This window comes from Opisthorchis viverrini, assembly GCF_000715545.1.
Source record: "Opisthorchis viverrini unplaced genomic scaffold opera_v5_209, whole genome shotgun sequence".
Lineage (NCBI taxonomy): Eukaryota > Metazoa > Platyhelminthes > Trematoda > Opisthorchiida > Opisthorchiidae > Opisthorchis > Opisthorchis viverrini.
The window spans coordinates 558,344-574,050 of NW_008751867.1; the positions used below are offsets into that span (position 1 = coordinate 558,344).

At 45.3% G+C, this 15,707-nt stretch overlaps 1 protein-coding gene across 1 annotated transcript; it reads left to right on the forward strand.

Annotated features, from left to right (window-relative positions):
• Positions 1–102: 102 nt before the first annotated feature.
• On the forward strand, positions 103–15,687 carry T265_08295 (hypothetical protein; the record flags this gene model as incomplete). Its single annotated transcript, XM_009174051.1, has 9 exons — positions 103–212; positions 312–375; positions 2,417–2,512; positions 3,397–3,628; positions 9,132–9,186; positions 9,542–9,716; positions 12,520–12,631; positions 13,850–14,050; positions 15,614–15,687. 9 exons carry the CDS (start codon positions 103–105, stop codon positions 15,685–15,687), a joined length of 1,119 nt encoding a protein of 372 aa, XP_009172315.1.
• Between the last annotated feature and the right edge of the window lie 20 nt (positions 15,688–15,707).

Here is a 15,707-nt window from a genome sequence, read left to right on the forward strand (position 1 = left end):
ATCATTTGAACTCCACTTGACCTCATCAACTCAGCTCAATCTCTCGTTTGTGATTGTTTCGTTGAACCTCCAATCGTAACACCCTTTCGGTGCGTAATTGCCATGCCACCAGAAAGAAGCACGAGGGCAAGGATACTGCCGGGTTGCCCAAGGCTAGACAGAGTAAGTCGACAGGCAGAGCGGGTCGGGTTCGAACCACCACGGACCTTCCGGTCAGTAAATTCGAGCTCTTACCACTGAGCCATCTCGCCCCCTGTCAAAATCAAACTAGTATATATACGAGAGTAATTGATGAAATATATCCGATTTAGGTTCATTGAGAACATAAAGTTGACGAAAACTCGGGAACTACGCCTACCTGATGAGATCCATGAAGTGTGAAACCGGTCGTGGGCTGTTGAAGAGTTTTCAGCAACCTGACGAGTAGTATATCGTATCGGTGTGAAACTTACGCGAAACGCCTTACAGAAAACCCCATTTTTCTTTGAGTTTCTCAAACACCGTACGTCAATGAAACTTAGAGTGCTGAACGACGTACGGTGCCACCGTGTACCTAAACTGTAAGTCAGCCTCGATTTGGAAAGCCTTTCTCGAAGATGTACCGGAAAGGCGCAGCCCACAAAGCGAACTAAAAAAGCAACCTTCCGCTTGGACAATGCAATGAAATTTATCCGTTTTCCGGCGTTAAACGGGTTAAGAAGTCTCGAGAGAACACACTACTCATAAGATAGCGAAAAAAACTCTTCGACAACCCGCTACCGGTTTTGAACGTTTTTCAGTTGATCAGGTAGGCGCAGATCCCGTTCCAGTTGAAAACAACTCACACACAAGTCGCGAATTACATTCCATTGCATACATTGATTTGGCTCTAACGATAGACTCAACAGGACCCCTCTGGGTCTCTCGCTTCTGATGTTCTTCCTCAACTGAATTTGCTACACCGAATACCTCATGTTTCGGTTGGTACGGCATTCCATATGTTGCACTGTGTAAGTAGTATGTGAGTACCAAATGAAAATGAAACGGTTCTGTTCCGACCAGACAGTTCTCTTGAGCTTTGAGGAATTCGCCTGTTAGACAGGGTCTTCTTTTCACGTCCACGCTTTTCTCTTGATGAATAAATGCGGTGAGATCAGTAAAAAAAAGCTATCGTTGACTTGCACAATTTCTCCGAATCGTGCGAGTACTCAGACCTGAGTCTTTATGCACCAGCATTTGACCTTGAGCAAGAGCCGATCTTTTTGTCATAGCTCGATTTTGTCTAAACAATCAGCGATTGGTTAGACAGGTTAGACAGGTCACGTGCAGACTTCAAGCCAATCGATGACTTGCGCGTGAACATCACTTAACCCGTGTTGTGTAGCGTGCTGGATAACTAGTAGCTCGGACGCATTCATTGGTAGCTGATCAGGTGACTGTTGATCTGTTCATCGAGCTTGATACTTAACTTGCAGACGTATCTCCACCATTCGAGGAGGCATGCCTAACAGCGCACTGCCGATGTCCGGGGTTTTCGTAACTGTAGCCTGCAGCTGCTATCGGGCATATTGTACACGATCAACTGTGTGGATCTAAAACTCCACGTTCCCCGTGTTGGGGTGCTCAAAAACTAAAAGAAAAATAGGGCACTTCTGTTAGCCTTTCATATTCTGTTATATTCGAAAATAATTTGCTTGCTTCTAGGTAAACGTTGACTAATACTCTTGGCGTTAAGCTATCTGGAAAAGCTGTTCTTGATTGGTTCTGATTCTAGCTGTGTTGGCCTGGATCTATTGATCCCGAGAGTTTGATGTACACAAGAGGCGGTGAGAATGATGTCGGACAAAGAATAAATGACACGAATGTGCGACGTGATTAAATTAACCGTCGACTGTTTGGTCCTTTGACTGACCAACTCCCCACAGAGAGTTATTCTCCCATTGAATCGATTCAGACTGAGTTATGTGGCGAAAAACTCAAGCATTATGCAATCCATCATGCAACCATTGTTTGTTGGCCATCCGACCACACGTTCCTTGTTATCTCACATCAGAGTGATACGTGCGTTGCTGTAGGTGATGGTGACAGACTGTTTCATTTGGGGCATCCAAGAAGTTGGAATCTTCTGACTTTTGAGTTCCAGACGCGTTTCTCAGCAAAATAACCCTCAACGGGCAGGCACCGTTCGTGTCGAAAACATTCGTCTTTTCAAAAACATTCCTCAAAAGGCATACTGAAAAACATTCCTCAAAAGGCATACTCAAAACGGGCGTTGTTTTTCCAAGCGGCTTTCGAGCAAATTTATTATTATTATTATTACCTTCGTCACGACCCTTGTGGAAAAAAACATTCAGCTGAGCACCTTTTCGGTGCCCAACTGCCATGCCACCTGAGGGAAGCACGAGGGCTGAGATACTGCCAGGTTGCCCAAGCCTAGACAGGAGGAGTCGGGAGGCAGGGCGTGTCGAGTTCAGACCATAGATCTTCCAGTCAGCTAATGCGCGCTCTGACCACTGAGTCATCTCGCCGAATTGTGCGTGTTGGCGATAAATTCCCAACTGTTAAACTAGAAGCCTGATCTTTCTCATAGTTGACCTTTCGACATTTCGTTCTGGACTTTGAAAGTGCAGGTGCAGTGGGCTGCCACACTCTCTGATTCTCATCAGGATGTCATCAGATGTGCACCAATTAGGGGTGCATATAAGTACACATATATTCTAATGGTTTTATACCGCAAGTGACCTTGTCACGTGATCGTCCTTCTACTCAGGGAAGTATGGACACATGAATACTCAGAAGCACTTCTTGTCTGACTGTTCATTGCTGAGGGATCAGGGTGAAGAGGATGAGAACTTCCACAATATTGAAACAAGAAAAGGAATATCTGTATGTGATGTGTAATCAGAACAAAAAACTCGGTTTTTATGGTTGTCAACAGGCTAGGTGCATCACGAGTTTATATGGTTCTAAGTTACTCAAAAACTTGGCGAGAAGGGGGTAACGAGTAGTACAGTGGAAACATTCATGATCATTTAGTAAAGACGTCATCGTCAAATCTGAACTGATTGTCGACTGGAGTACGAATTTAAAGGTCATACAAGCTTTAACTGAACATGGTTTCGAGTCGCCTGGCAGAATTTCAGTGCACTCAACATCGATGAAATTGGGAACTTCAAAGCACATGGTCGATTCATGGATGCTAAGCAGATTGCTTACTTGTTCCGTGGGGTTGTCCTGGTCTAATGTGATGCGATAACGCTTAAGTTAGGTTTCTTCATTCATCGACTCTCTGAACTGGGGGCTTCGTCCAACAAACGCCCCGTCGTACCACCATTATGCGACGCTCCACATGTGTGTACGAATGAGTACGCACACACGGTAGTATGTCCTTCAGTTGGAACTTCATGGCGGACATAGGTCGAGCGGGGCGAGATTGCTCAGTGGTTAGGGCGGGAATATACTGACCGGAAGGTCCGTGTTTCGAACCCGACCCGCTCTGCCTCTCGACTTCGCCTGTCTAGGCTTGGGCAACCTGGGGCAGTATCCCAGCCCTCATGCAACCTTCGGGTGGCATGGCAGCTAGGCACCGGAAGGGTGCTACAGCTGAACGATTTTTTCATAAGTCCAGCAGACTTTATCAGTGTTAAATGTGAGTTCGATGATATTCCTTGGACTTCCTCCAGTCAAGGTAGGGACCAAGTGCCTTTTAGTGAGGAAAGCGAAGTACTTGCTCTTCTCTCTTGTCAGAGGGGTTATCTTCCATCTTTGTTTTTTTTCTTGGGAGACTTTGTAACCGAAAATTTCAGTTCCTGTAATGCACAGTCTGCGGAGCATATGTCATGGCTGGGACAGTTAGGCATCGCAGCAAATCGCGTTTCCGTTTCATTGGGGCAAACCTGTTCAGGTGAACGTACTGCCCAGCCCAGGTTTGCTTCCCATTAAGCACCTCCTTCCTGTCTCTTACGGATGATGAAATTGAAGGCAAATTGTGCACTAGGATGCAATAGAGAAAGTAGAAGAATCAATGTTATCTTCTATTGCCACAGAAATGTCGTCTATGGAGAGCGTGACCTGTTCAATTAGTCGTCTAAACGATATTTTCGGAGGTAAACTACTCATAAGATTGATGTTGACTCTCCGCCCTTCTCGGGCCGACAGTTCTCTGCCCTTCACTCTTCTCGGGCTCATCGGGTAGATGCAGTCCCCGGGTTTCCGTTACTTGAGCCCCAAATGGACAAATGCGCTCTTTTGTACACGAATTTGGTTTCCACGAGAGATCCAACCAAATCCCAACTGGATCTTTTGTTTGTGCTATTCGACTAGCTGTTGATATTCCAACTCAGAATGCAACTGCTACCCGACAGATCGGAGGTACCGACTGAAGAACAACGCAAAACGCGAAGAAACGTCGTAGGAATGGACGGAGGTACCGACTGAAGAACAACGCAAAATGCGAAGAAACGTTGTACGAATGGACGAATCGCGCGAGATTCCTGGTCGGGCATTCAAAACGACGCATGTTTTGAATGAAGGCATCCTAGTTTCGGATGAACTGATGGTGAAGCGGACAGTCTAACATGGTGTGAGAAAAATGACTCGTCACTGAACAGAGAGCTACTCCGAGTTTTCAAGGGTGGATAGGAACACGTGACCGACCGCGTTTTCTGAGGTCCATTAAAGATTTCAAGACGCTCGGGGCTTCACTGTGCGAATGAACCAATATGTCTCCGTTGTAAATGTGTAGAGCTGTCGAATAACTAAGGCATTCGTCCAGATGAAATCCTGAATTGTTTGTCCCTTGCCCACAGAATATATTAAAAACACCAACAGATAACCGCCCCCTCCCCCGAAAAATTGGATGGTATGTGTAACTGAAGTCAGGAGCGCTGTTCAGCTGCTCCTTGTTGAGTATGGCCGGCAGAGTGCATCTTGTTCAGTTTTGCTCTAACTCCCAATTGAAGCGAAATTCTGCTTGTTTAAGCAAATGCGGTGTAAGTCGACAAACTCGTTCCAGATCAACACCTGCCCGTCAAAATTAGCCCCTGGGTTTGGCCTCCACAAACTACTATGAGAACGTTGTAAAGCTTTCCCACTGGTCATGAACCCCGGGGCGCACCCCCGCATTTCCCGAAACGATTTAAAAAATACCCGACGGAGTCGTTCGTGTGGGTGAGGTGGTGCTTGTTGGGGACAGAGTCTCATTGGGAAAAACTTGGACTCTGTGCTTGTCATTCCACTAGAGAGGTGATCCTATCATTGGGGCCATCTTTGTGTGAACATTACTTGGGACTGCTTGAATATCAGTACGAACAGGTGACATACGCCAGTATGTTGAAACCCAAGCAGGGTTGGACCGGCTGTCGCTACGGTTTCAACCAGTCAGTACGCTACTGCCAATCTATCGGGAAGTTCAGATCCCTGAAAATGATCCCGAAGTGCCCTCGAACTTCACCAAAGTTTCGATGGGGAAGCCGTCAAGTATGTCGACAAGTGTTTAGGCGCGGCACAGAAACATGACCAACTGTTCAGCCATTTAATAGAAGCACGGTCGATGATGATGGGTGTTCACTAAATGCCGATCAGACAGTCTGAATCAATGGCAAAAAGTGCCCTCTGAATAGCGCTAGCTCCCCCCCGGTAACTTTTGTACTCGCTTGTTCGCAATAAATCTGTTGCGTTCCTTGTTGGCGAGTCTTTTTTCGGCACTAAAGCACTAGAGCTGGGCCCGGTCAAAGGGCACAACTCACAGAGCAATAAGACATTCGGTCAGGAAAAATTATCGAAAAGGACCAGTCTGAACCAGTTTTCCAGATATTTCACTGTTGATCACCTGGCAGTTTGCCCGTTCGCCAACGTTGTCTCTTCGCCTGTAAACGCTAGGTCACCATGCGAGCAGACGTCGTCGGTGCGCAGTCACACGCTGAATTCCCCACTGGCGCAGCGTAAAATTCGAGATACAAAAGCCGTTCGGATATGCTGATGTCAATAAGCAACCGTGAGTCATGCAGAGATGCATGATTGATATGAAGGGATGAAGTTTGCGGGTCGACAGTGGACATCAGGATGTAAAGGAAAACAGCGACACCAAAGTAACGGCGACGTCAACTCCGGCGATTACCTGAACAAAGTTGGCCAAGCACTAGGAAGCCACGATTAGTTGTTGGTCGTACATCATTTGTGGGGTTCCTTTTTACTCCATCCTTGTGTCCTGGTTGGGAACGCATGCAATGGGACTGGTAGGTTATCAACCATCAATAAACCATATCGCAAATCGTACGCTCTCGTTACAGCTTGCTTTCTATCCAGACCATTGTTTCAGTGCCTGCCTCGACGGAACAAAGCGAATATCCGTGATTTCCGCAACACCCGTCTGTCATAAAACAAATAAACGCTGAAACTATCAATCGAAGTAGACTTTTTCTACCGCAATCCGTCTAGTTACAGCACCATTAGAAACTGAATTTCATTCGAAAGAACACAATCTTTCTTTGTGGACAAAACTCACTACTTATAAGGTTATCCAGAACGCTTCAACTACCTGCTTTGTTACTCTTTGGGCTTGTCAAACAGTCTCCAGGTTTTCACAAACCCAGCGCTCAACACGAATACGAATTGATGTCGAAGGAGGCTCATTTACAACACACCAAGTTGAAAGCCACAAACGTGCGAGTCACCTGGGTCTTTTACGGTGAACCATTTCAATTTAAACGCACAGTCTGACGCTTGCTAGTGACCATAGCGTCAGTGGCGGATTCTTTGAAAAGAGTATTGTAACCGGTTAACTAAGTACTTTTATTTGTGCTATAGATCTAAGGAAGTTTGTTGTCTAATTCTCTAAAATGGAAGCTAGAGATGGTTCAGTGGTTAATGCGCAGCCCACAGACCCGAGGACCCAGGATTCGAACCAAACACGCTCCGCATCTCTATTGCTCCTGTTTAGGCTTGGGCAACCTGGCAGTATCCCAGCCCTCGTGCAACCTTCGGGTGGCATGACAGCCAGACACCGGAAGGGTGCTACAGCTGAACGATTTTTATTTTTTTCTTTTTCGGAAATGCTGAGAATTGGCTGGATGTCCGCCTAGTTTCCAACTAATCGATCTCCCGGAAACTAATGGTTTAAATTACTAGCTAGCTGTAGCGGTGTTTGAACTAATTCAAGTCACTAATTCAAGTATACGTTACTAACCTAAATTACATCTCCATACCGTAAGAATTCAGCTGGTATTTGAAAGCTGTGTTCGGGTTTGAGTTCGGTACTGCCAGTGCCCTAGTAGTGCAAACAACTCTGTCCTGTTCAATGTCATTGTAAACGATCATCCAAAATGCAACTCCAAGTTGGTTGGATTTATTTGAACTGACCAATCAGAATAGCAGTTTCAAGCGAAATTCACGTTTGATTGACTTTTGACCTCACTGCATCAACAAAAAAGACCACTTTTCGATCAATTGTGGTCGGTTACGCTATTTGTAGAATTCGCTTTCACGTGACCAGCGTTTGAGTAATCCTCATTCTGTTCTGGTGAGTCCACAGCAAAGGGGGGAAACACTGGACCCGAGTTTCACTTTGATTTGGGCTCAGTAGTAGTGTATATCGAGTGAAGATTTAAACATCGGACATCTATAGAATCAATCTCATTATATATAAGGTTCTATCGCAAAAAAAACAGCCAACTAATAAAAATTTCATGGGATGTATAGACTTAAAACACTACTCATAAGGTTGCTGAAAATTCTTCGACATTCGACGACCAGTTTCGCCCTCCCTGGGACTTATCAGGTAGGCGCTTAGAAACATCATAATCGAAGGATTCAGCTGGGTTCCAGCTGAGTCTGTCGCAGAGCCAAATTTGTTTACAAATGAGTGTATTTCACAACTTTCGTCGGATGACTGAATCCGACCACTTTTTTGGCAAACCAATTAAATACTTGGTGAATAACAATCTATCTATCTGTCTAACTAACTAACTATCTATCTGTCTATTCTGTGAAACACAGCACAATGAGCTCATCCAAGATGGGAAAGTCCTGATCATATGATGCCTTATTTGTTTTCAATGTTCTCACTGGTTCACTGAAAGGAACGAAATGGTTAGAGATTTTGGCGTAACCTGACCATCTTAATATGATCAAGGTCAGCGACAACCATAGGTGTGCCATCCATCGGGATGTGGTCACATTCATCGTCAGGTGTACTAACCGCGTAATTGCCGTACAGTATTTGTAGCTGCCACGGTTTCGTTCACCGATGATTCGGGGAGGTGGGCTAGGCAGCTGCGCATTGGAGACAGGAACTGATGAATTGGTGCGTAAATACAGCGCTTTCAGTGGACTATCAAGTGGGGGAATTGGGAAAGTAGCTTGGATGCACCAGCGCCGTTGAGGGCACGGCTGGGCCATGTTTGACAATGTCTCTAACCATAGATGTGGCCCGTCTCGAGGTCACCATCCAGGAAGACGGCAGTGACCAGCGCAGCTGAGCTTGCTGGTTGAGAGTGACGATCTGGATACATTCCAAGCGGCAGTCCAAGAGCGTAATTTCCTGGCGAAATATATCGATTTGGTTTTGACGGGAGACACCTGAAATCCAGCTGAATTTTTCCATTATGATGTTTTCAAACGACTGAATGTGCTGCACCAGGCCGCCTCATGTTTCCGTTGGCACGATATTCGAGGTACATCGCGATACATTACGTAGACGTAATACACTACTCATAAGGTTGCTGAAAACTCTTTAAACGGGTAGCCACCATCGAAAGTTTCACGGAAAATGTGCAGGGGATCCCAAATACAATTTAGCTGTCGCTAATCTGCACACAGTCTTCTGGGGATGGTCCGGGTTAGCACTACTGATTATTTCAGCTGTCCATGCTGCTCGGTTTTTCGTCATTTCTTCTGTTTCTAAAGACTAATCCTTCTTCATAAATATTTGCATCTTGCCCGAGGTGAGATTTGCTCCTAGTTGGCCATCTTAGAGAACACTGTATTGGCAACGTTGTGAAATGCAGGTAGCTCGGGTGCGCTGATTGGTTGTGGTCTGTTCGTCGGCTCGCTGTTCGCCGCCAAGCTCGGCGAACAGACCAACAGCCCATAAGAACACTGTATCTCCGAAATGGCACCCGGATTAGTCTGTATTCGTTTGTATTCTTTCTCAGACACCCTGAATATTGAAATGGCGCCTAATGTTGCTTACCTTCGTTTAAGTCGGCCGTAACTTAGGCGAATTGTGTTTCTCTTGCAGTCAACTAGTTCCGATCGATACGAGGTTGCTTTTCTGTTTTTTTCCCAATTGGTACAAATTTGTGCATCCTGCAACGCTAGAACTTCTATTCACAATGTACAACCTACAAGTCTGTGAATTGGTGTGGGGATCAACCAAGTTGTTGGTCACGATAACACTTTCATGGTTGCAGCGCATGCAGTTAGACATACGTGTTTAAATGCAAAAGAGAAATTATCGTGTAACAAAACACCAGTAGTTAGGATTTTATGCCTTGTGTTCGTTCCGCTGGAAGTACTTTCAAGCCGAACTGGTTTGTCAAATTCCTTCTCTATCCCCTGGCAGGTCTGTTGAGAATTTGACCTCATCATCAGTGAACAGTGGAGTTGGCAACGGCACTGGAACCTCAAGCGGTGGAGTACCAGGAGCTGGGTCAAGCTTGTGGACAAAATTGCCTCATTTTAGCGCAAAAATGAAGCAAAAGTCCCACGGACATTTGCTCATGAGTCGTAAACCCAAAGTAAGTTGAACTCGTGTCGAGGTTTGCTTGATGATGTTTCGACAAATGCTCTCATTTGCATTAACTGAATCTCTCGTTTATGATATCCTACAACTGAATGTGCTGCACAAAGGCCACCTCATGGTTAAGTTGGCACGAAAATCGAGACATCGCAGTATNTGAGTCACTTACAACCATCAAGCCTATTACGTAGTTATTAAGCGTGAAGTTCAGATTTAATCCTTTATGGGAAGAACATCACTAGAAATTGTCACTTTCTGTCTACCCCTACAGATGAGGACCTCATTTAGGTGAACGACTGAATTCGAGAAATACACTCTTTGCAAACCAATTTAGCTTTCACGAGAGACTCAACTGAATCTCTCGTTTATGATATTCTACAACTGAAAGTGCTGCACACAGACTGCCTCATGTTTCGGTTGGCACGATATTCGAGACATCGCAGTATATTTTCGTAAGGTAAACTACTCACAACTTTGCTGAAGAAGTTTTCAGCAACCTTGTGAGTAGTGTCCTCTAGGTTTGTATTTTTTCCCCAATGGGTTTGTCTGACAACATGGGGTGCAGTGTTGTGCGCGTCCAGGACGGACCAGATTGTTTTTCTCTTGTTCCCCTTTGAGAGCAGGAGATCACACCCAGAAAGCTGTGATCACACCTGGCTTCCCAACTTAAGTTGCTAACACATAACTGACTCCTTTGCATCGAATTCCACTAAGAAGCAGGTCGCATTTCAGGGCCCAATAAGCACGTATGATCAGTCCGGCTGTTCGAACTTCCATTGTGCGTAGTTCGATCATTACAAGTGCGAAAGATGTCTGCCTAATCCGTCGATGTTTACTACTACCGTCTCATCACTTTTTCTTGCTAGTCAAACAACAGGCGAACATGTTTCTTTACTGCACAAGTTTCTTGTGGGACTTGTCGGTCGACTCTCGACAGCACAGGGATTTCGCACTCGGTCACACTTTCCGTGAAGGGCGTTTGTGGCAGCCATGACGGAAAAAACAGACAGACTTGTTTGGGAAATGAAGGAAGTTGGCAGTCAGTCAAGCCCAGTACAATTGAATACGTCTCATTGACCTCAGGTTTTTGATAACTTAGCCTGGATTCGGATTGGATTCTGATCGAATCGCCGATTCAAGGCACAAGTGGGGCACCCAAATAGTTTAGCGGTTCCTCGGTAACGGTCGTGTCGACATTCAAATTCTACTCAACAACTTCATCCGGTACAGGAAATGAGGCGAAATTCTCATCGATTTGCGCAAGCAGTCAAGCACCACAGGATAAGTCGAGTGTGTGAAAACATTGAGCACTGAAAAGACCCATGCGACGTGATTGGTCGAATAGAACAGAAAGTGTCAATTGTATTGCGATGTCTTTATAAACCCTCGGATTCCTGTTCACCATTACAAACCTAAGATGAATGGTCTTTGAACAGCGGAACGCCGGAAATGGTTTTCGGAGCATACACGCGAGCGTTTGGCGCACACCTTGTTAATCGATTTTACTCTTCAAGATTTACTTTGAGCAAACAAACGTGTGCCTGCTCTCCTATAATTAAAGAAAATCCTGAAGGGTTTCAGGTTAACAGGGCATCGGACTCTGTAGTTTATGAAGTCCAATAGAAACTCGGCGTCTAGCCAACCGGGAACTCATTCGGTCACACAGTTATCGATTGATATGGGCTAGCAATCTCAAGCAACGGTAGTCATATCTGTGAGGTAACAGGCTTTCCAATGTTGGGGAGTTGGTTGATTATTGTACCGACGGTTAGAGTGTCTAAATGGGAATTTTCCACATTGTCATGGGAAGCGACTTAGAACATGACCTGGAATGAAGATGCCGGCGGCATGGTATGACCGATTCTCGGAAAAATACCAAGGGGAAACTGTCCTGATTTACTATGGTGCACACCACCACAAAATACAAACAGTTCGGTCCTCTGCAAATGCTCGAATGGGTCTTCCCGAGCACGGTTTTTTGGGTGGACAGGGCCGTGCTAACGTAGGAAACTACTCACAAGGTTGCTGAAAACTCTTCGACAGCCCACGACCGGTTTCGCCCTTGTTGGGGCTCATCAGGTAGGCGCAGTCCTCGAGTTTCCGTCAACCTTATTTTCTACTTGAACCCGAATTGTACTGTTTTCCAGAAATACCCTAATTTGCAAATCAGGGATTCTGGTAAAAGTGATTAAATCACAAGTCACTCACTGCAAGCATCAAAACTTTGACGTAGTTCGCAATCCCCACCACGGGGAACAGAATATGCAACAGAAGCTTTTTCGTCCCTTGAATTTAAGACTAACCAACCCCCTCATTCGACCGTTTCCGGCAGCTACCCAGTAGAGTCTCACAGAATATGGTGAGCAGGTTAGTCCCTTGCCGAACCATCAAACTCTCTCTGAATTAGTATTGTGTGGATTTCACGCGTCAGCAGGGATTTTTCAACGATTTTATGGTGCAAACGTGAGGGCAAAACTTTTTCTCTCCAGTGCTTTTTAGTCACAGAATCGAAGTAAAACTCGTCTAAATCGCTCAATGGCTAGAGAATTAACAAATTTAGCGGATTCGGATAGTCAACAGCGCTTTGGATTTCTCTCGAGCAGTGCCAAGTATCAGACTCACACGTGAGTCTGTTACCATGTCGAAAAAAAGATCTTCCAGCTTTGGTTTGTCGCTTCAACTGCGCAGTTGTGTGTGCGTAAAACTCACTCCAGTGCCTGACGCTGTACCTATCGTGAATCAATACGAGAACCAGTTTGTCAAAATTGATCGCTTCTCCCCTGCCCATCTTATATTCGCAGTACATGGTAAAAAACCACGTCCTACAGGAACGCGCGCTGGAAGAAATCTCCTATTGTTCGGTATGCTCAGACCTGATCTGGGGGTTGAGTCCACAATCCCTGTCTTGCTGTTGTAAGTAATTTTTTATTGACTCGTTTATCTGTTTGACCAATCAGGGATTGCCAATCTGTTTGCATTTCAACCAACTCTTTGGCTAAGTGAATTCAACTAGTTGAATAGATGCATTTTCTGTGAACGCCTGTCAGACAGCCTCGCGTTGGGGTCTTTTAAAAATTGCGCCTTTATTTCTGAAAGGTGTTTGGGTTTGCCAGCATGGAGATCGGGGTGAATTTGTCCACGTTAGACTGTTATATTCCATCCGCGTACGGGCGCTCAGTATTCGAACGATGGAATCGAATTTTCAAAAATTGCGTCGCTGGTGGACTAAAACAGACGGGAAATTGATTTCCGAGCCCCAGCTGGGCATCCAGGGGTCCCAGTGATATTAGGAAAGTATCCCAACAGAATGTTTACTTCAGAGGTGTGATTACTTTGGTTGTCGATGAAATTTGGTGAGCTTCGAAGGCCTGAAAATGAATCAGGGTGTTAGGTTTTGGTTTGAGCACATACGCAGCAAAGAGTTTTATTCCACTCACAAAGGTTCTGCAGCTAGGAGCATTGTGCGGTCAACGAGTCTCCTCGGTCCACTGAGCATATGTTCAAAAATTTATCGTGAAACGTCCTTGTTGGTTGGGAAGGTAATTTTATTTTGAAAGTTTGCGCTAGATCGCCTAAAAATAGAGAACTAATCGCTTTATCTTCCATTCGGAGGGCCTGTTATTGTCGCTGAGAGAGATGATGAGATGATTTTTGTGGAATTTTTATGAGCCGGTAGGAACTTTGACAGTTGGTTTCCTTTTATGGTACCTTCCCTCTGTGTGATTCACCTTGACTTTCAAATCATGTCCGATGATTCAAGACGATTTTTGCTTGAAACAGCAGATAGTTTGGCAGGTATATCCCATACCAAGATGACGGTTCTATTCAACTCCCATCTAAATTCCCCGTAGTGAGTTCGTCTTTGAGGGGCACCGGAGTTGCGAGAACATGATAAAAAGGAAGTTCGGATAGCGAAAACTTCAAGAATATGACTTCTTTTCGCTTAGAGCACACGCAACAATCGAAGCAAATAACGTGGTCACTTCACAATGAGTTACGCGCGTATATTGGAATGCAGGTGTCTGCCTGTCTTCGTCGAGCCCTTGTACAGTCCGTCGGGAATTCAGTCACTTTGTCTTGTGTTGTCGCTTGTTCGTTGCTATGGTTCTTTTTGCACTCTCATTCCCATAGACTGTGACCTTAACGTTCATCAGAAGTGCCGCGCTGGTGTCCGTGACGTGTGTTCAAGAGAGGGCCGTAAATCACTATCCTCGAGTATTGCAACCGCGACTAAATTCTCTCCACCGGAGGTTGCTGTCCCACAGAAAGTTGTCGCCGGAATTCCACCGTCCGGTTCGATAATGCAGGATGTTGCAGGAAACAGCACGTCAGGTAGGTACAATTACTAAAAGAGAGCAGTTACTTGGCCACCCGAATTCTCGGATATCGAACATTTGACCCCCATGTTGCGAATGCTCAAACCTCGCAGTTAAATAGCCGCGCCGAGTACTTTGATGTTTAGATTCTATGGGCTTGACATCGTTTACCAAACAAGATCAAATACTGATTCGATTTTATAAAATCGCCACAGATGACCAGATTGAATGCGGTTTCAAGCTTGAGATGGAAGACAGTTGGCCCCGCTAAAGGAGTGGATTTCTCTCAGAGACCACCTATCATAAAAAAGCTGTAAGCAATTAGGCTAATTGCTAACAAGTTTTGTATCTTCCGAACGCACAAATGTGTTTGTCTTCGCTTCTTGTTCGAGCTCTTTCGGCCCAAGAACCGCGGCAATGGGATTGTCGAATCCTGTTCATAATCACTAAACGTGCTTTGATGATGATGCGTTTCTGTTCACCCACACTCTTCAATCCCTTCCAAATCATTCATTCATTCATTCATTCATTCATTCACTCATCCATCCATCCATCCATCCATTCATCCATTCATTCATTCATTCATTCATTCACTCATCCATCCATCCATCCATCCATTCATCCATTCATTCATTCATTCATTCATTCACTCATCCATCCATCCATCCATCCATTCATCCATTCATTCATTCAACAGTGGAAGTCGAGTGGCAGAGGTCGGGTTCGAACCACGGCCCTTTCGGTCAGTAAATTAGCGCTCTAACCACTTGGTCCATCTCGCCCCGTCCAAATAAACCACTCTGATAGGTTACCTCAAGGGGTCTGTGCAAGACAGAGGATTCTTACACGAGCCCAGGGACTCAAGCTCATCCCAGCAATTCTGCGATGCCAGTCGTTCCTTTAATTTGGTATATGTGAGGTTTCAAAGCTCAATACGGACGGTTTCACTGTGTACTGTGGGATGAACTTTAAGATGGGAGCCGACAGGCTTGAAAGAGATCTTTTCGGATAAAGACAACCGACGATGATTCTAGTCTAAATGCAGACCAAGGTAGGGACTTGATCGGGTCGCGAGGGCAAGCCCCTTCGCCCGCATTGTAGCTTATCAGACAGAGATCGAACACGTGACCCTTTGATTGGCAGTTTCAGAATTTCACCTCTGGATCAGCGGTCTGCCGCTGTCCAATTTTTGTAACCAACGCATTGAAGTTTAGACGTGGCGATCATCTACCTATCCGAGAACACTTGGACGGTTAAACCTGCTTAGATATAGCCCTATGTGGTTTAGACTTCACCTCAAACCCACAGTTTGGTACTCATCAGCTTTTTTATGAAGATCAGAAACTTGTCCAACAAAGTTGGACAAGCCGATAACCTCAGCTTTCTAGTCTGGTGCCTTCATAGAACATCGCGACCTTAACCCACGGTGGACTACCTATTGAGTGTAATGTACTATGCATACACATAAACTGACACTTTTTTGTGCCAAAGTCTCAATAGGAACTGGTTGCAGAGCTCGGGATAGCTCAGAGATTAAGACGCACAGTTACTGATGGTCCGTGGTTTGGTCAGACTCTAGACTGCTCCTGTCCGGCCTTGGGCAGTCTGGCATTAACTCGTAGCTCCGTTGGGCGGCAAAACAGGCATGAATAAATAAAAATAGTAAAGTGTTC